Below are 3,947 nucleotides of genomic sequence, written 5' to 3' on the forward strand. Positions count from 1 at the left end.
CCTCCCCTTGACTTCACTCACTGGTCATGCCGACGTTGCCAGTCGCCATCGTCATCAGGGAACCTTTGACCTCCATGTCCCCTGTCGGTGGGTGGTGGGGGGGTCACCGTGTTTATCCTTCCTGGCAAAGAGACAGGTTTGTAATCATCCAAGCAGAAACCGAGGTCTGTTTCAAACCATCCCGGTGTGGATTCGATTTATTACTGTCACATGTACCTCGGTACAGTGAGAAGTTTTGTTTTGCATGCGGTACAGGCAGATCATACCCCACAAGGGTAATAGAACAGAGCGAGGAACACAATGTTATGCTGTGGAGAAGGTGCACAAACAGCGAGATCAGCGTTAAATTTAACATTTGAGGGGTCCTTTCAGCTGGGGAAGAAGCTGTTCTTGAATCTGATGGTGTGGGTCTTTAAGCTTCTGTATCTTCTGCCTGATGGAAGAGGTTGGAAGAGATTATAACCTGGGTGGGAGGGGATCTTCGATGTTGGCTGCCTTGCTGAGCCAGCAAGAAGCGTAGGCGGACTGGGCTGTGTTCACAACTCTCGATAGTTTCCAGGCAAAGCTGTAGCTGTATGCATCCGTGCAGATTGCTGTCTGTGGTGTAAAACATTGCTAAGAGTCTGTATGGATGTGCTGAATTTCCTTAGCCTCCTGAGGATGCATTGACTGTGGAAGTCATGGTGTGAAAGGGTTAGAAGGGGCGGAATTCTTAAAAAAAAAAATGCGTCCAGGAAAACATTTTTAAGCCAGTCTGTTGAAGACTGTACAAAAGAGGAAGAGTCCTGGAATTAGGTTCAGATAACGAAGCAAGTCAGGGGAGTGTTGTGTGAATAGCGATCAGAACTGTGTTAGATTCTTCAGGATAGTTACGGAAAGGGTACGGCTCAGCCTGAAATCTGATGGTTTTCAGCAAATCTGTCAGAGCAGTGGGACGAGAGAGAGAGAGAGACGAGGGTCAACAAGCTCCGACCAACACCCACAAATCCAGCGAACCCTGACCATCCAGGGACACACAGGATTGAATTCAAAGAAAAATCAAAGCCGATAGCAGATCCTGAGCGCTCATAGCAACGAGAGGAGGCAGGAACGTGGAAAAAATGAGATTAGGAAAGCGAAGGAGAGACATGAAAGGAGACTGGCAGGTAAACTAAAGAAAAGAAATCCTAAGTTTTTTTGAGGCAAAATGAATAACGAGGTCCCATTAAGGACCATAGCGGTAATTATTGTAGGGAAGGAGGATCTATAAGAATATTTTGAGTCACTGTTCCCTAGTGCAAGGGAAGATATGGGTATGGAAATCAGGCAGAAGGACTGTGATATACTTGAATAAATTAACGTAGTTAGAGGGGACATTCTGAGCGGTCTGGCAGGTTTAAGAGTGGATAAACCTCCAGGGCTGGATGAAATCATTTCCCGATTATTAAGGTGGGGGGAAGGAAATCACTGGCAATAATTTTCAATTACTTCCTGGCCGCAGGAGGACTGGAGGGCTGCTAACATTATTCAAGAAGAGAGGGAGAGATAAATTGTAAAACTACAGACTAACCTCAGTGATGGGGGAGTGAGAGGAAGCAATTCTGAGGGATAGAATTCTCCTGCAGTTTGGGCGTGGATATTAATTAAGAACAATCAGCACCTTTTCTTGATAAGGGGACATCACGTCTGACCTACTTGATCGAATTTTTCGAAGAGGTGATCAGGTGTGTAGACATAAGCAATGCTGTACACTAATCTTCAGCAAAGGCTTTTGACAAAGTCCTGCATGGGAGATTCTGAGCAAAAGAGTCTATGTGATCCAAGGAAATGTAGCTAGCACATAGAACAATACAGCACAGGAACAGGCCCTTCGGCCCTTCAAGCCTGCGCCGACACATTTTGCCCTTCTACTCTGAAACTGTCTTCACTTACAGGATCCATATCCCTCTATATCCTTCCTATCCATGTATTCATCCAGGTGTTTTGCGAATGCTGCTATTGTGTCTGCTTCAACCATCTCCTCCGGCAGCGTGTTCCAGGCACTCACCACCCTTTGTGTGAAAAATTTACCTCGCACATCTCTTTTAAACATCCCCCCACCTTTAACCTGTGTCCCAGAGGAATTGGACCCTCCGCCCTGGGGAAAAAAGCCTCAGACTTTCCACTCTATCCCTGCCATTCACAATCTTATAAACTTCTATCAGTGTCGCCCCCTCAGCCTCTTGCGTTCCAGTGAAAACAAACCCAGTCTGTCCAACCTTTCTTCGTAGCTAAAATCGCACCCCCATTACCAGGCAATATCCTGGTAAACCTTCTCTGTACTCTCTCCAAATCATCCACATCCTTCTGGTCGTGTGGTGACCAGAACTGTACACAATGTTTCAAGTGTGACCTAAATAAAGTTCGATAAAGCTGCAGCATAACTTGTCTTTCCTTATACTCAATGCCCCTTCCAATGAAAGTAAGCATGCCATAGGCCATTTTTATTGCCTTACCTACCTGCGCTGCCACCTTCAGTGATCTGTGGACCTGTACACCCAGATCCCTCTGCCATTCACTGTATAAATTTCCACCTGTACCTGACCTTCCAAAATGCATCACCTCACATTTCTCCGGATTAATCTCCATCTGCCACTTCTCTGCCCATTACTCGATAGGATCCAGAGTTGCCAGATTGGCAGGACGCTAGGCTTAATCATAGTATCCCTACAATGTGGAAGCAAGCCATTCGGCCCATCAGGTCCACACCGATCCAGCGAAGAATGTCCCACTGGGACCCAGCCCCAACCCTATCCCTGTAACCTTGCATTTCCCACGGCTAATTCACCATAACTCACACATCCCTGGGCATTAAGGGACAATTTAGCACGGCCAATCCACCCTAACCCGCACATCCCTGGGCACTACGGAACAATTTAGCACGGCCAATCCACCCTAACCTGCACATTCCCGGGCACTACGGGACAATTTAGCACGGCCAATCCACCCTAACCCTCAAATCCCCGGGCACTACAGGACAATTTAGCACGGTCAATCCACCCTAACCCTCACATCCCGGGCACTACGGGACAATTTAGCACGGCCAATCCACTACAACCTGCACATCCCTGCAGTGTGGGAGGAAACTGGAGCACCCAGAGGAAACTCATGCAGACATGGGACAAATATACGAACCCCTCACAGACCTGATGCTGGAACTGAGATGGGCTCCATGAAAAGCTGGTTATTTCACAGCTAAAGTACTGCATGCAGTTCTGGAATCCACACTGCGATAGGGGCGGGAAAGCATTCAAGAGGAGATTTACCGGGATGTACCTTGCGCTCGAGTAAAGACTTGGGGCTGATTCCCTTAAGAGCAGAGGAAATTGAGAGAGGACGCGATTGAAATGTATTAAATTACTCGGGGCAGAGACAGGGCAGAGAGGAAAAAGCCTTTCCCCTTGACAGAGGGATCGATGAGCAGAGGACATAGATTTAAGGGAAGGGGCAGGGGGTTTAGGCGAGATGCAAAGAAAAATTATTTCACTCAGGGGGGTGGGAATCTGAAACTCGCTAGCCTTGTAGGGGTGGTAGAAGCAGAAACCCTCATAACATTGAGAGAGTGGGCTATGGGTCCTGTGTTGGAAAATGGGATTAGAGTTGTTGTTTTTAAAGTGGTACACCCATGGTGGAGAAGGAGCCTTTCTGTGTGCTGTAGATCTCTCCGGCTCTATGACACAGAGGCCGGACCATCCCGTTTCCCAAGGGGCAGAGGGTGGAACACACACTGTATGGCACTTGGTCGTAGTGGGACAGGAAGGATCAACGAGCGGGCAGTAAAAGGTTCCCTTATCCCCTTGAGCAGCTTTTGCTACAGGGAGCTTTACTCTGTATCTAACCCCGTGCTGTCCCTGTCCCTGGGAGTGTTTAAATGGGGAGCAGTGTAGAGAGAGCTTTACTCTGTATCTAACCCCGTGCTGTCCCTGTCC

At 47.9% G+C, this 3,947-nt stretch overlaps 1 protein-coding gene across 4 annotated transcripts in view; it reads right to left on the minus strand.

Annotated features, from left to right (window-relative positions):
- LOC109930008 (FERM domain-containing protein 4B-like) overlaps positions 1-3,947 on the minus strand; it is a 24,048-nt gene that overhangs the window by 18,302 nt on the left and 1,799 nt on the right. For 2 of the 4 annotated variants that reach the window (XM_048619891.1, XM_048619889.1), the window contains exon 3: positions 22-117. In XM_048619891.1, the coding sequence (XP_048475848.1) occupies positions 22-76 (55 nt within the window). In that variant the 5' untranslated portion in view covers positions 77-117. Of the gene's footprint in view, positions 1-21; positions 122-3,947 lie in introns of all 4 variants that reach the window. The other 2 variants (XM_048619890.1, XM_048619888.1) reach the window with 1 other exon arrangement.

This window comes from Rhincodon typus, chromosome 44, assembly GCF_021869965.1.
Source record: "Rhincodon typus isolate 14 chromosome 44, sRhiTyp1.1, whole genome shotgun sequence".
Lineage (NCBI taxonomy): Eukaryota > Metazoa > Chordata > Chondrichthyes > Orectolobiformes > Rhincodontidae > Rhincodon > Rhincodon typus.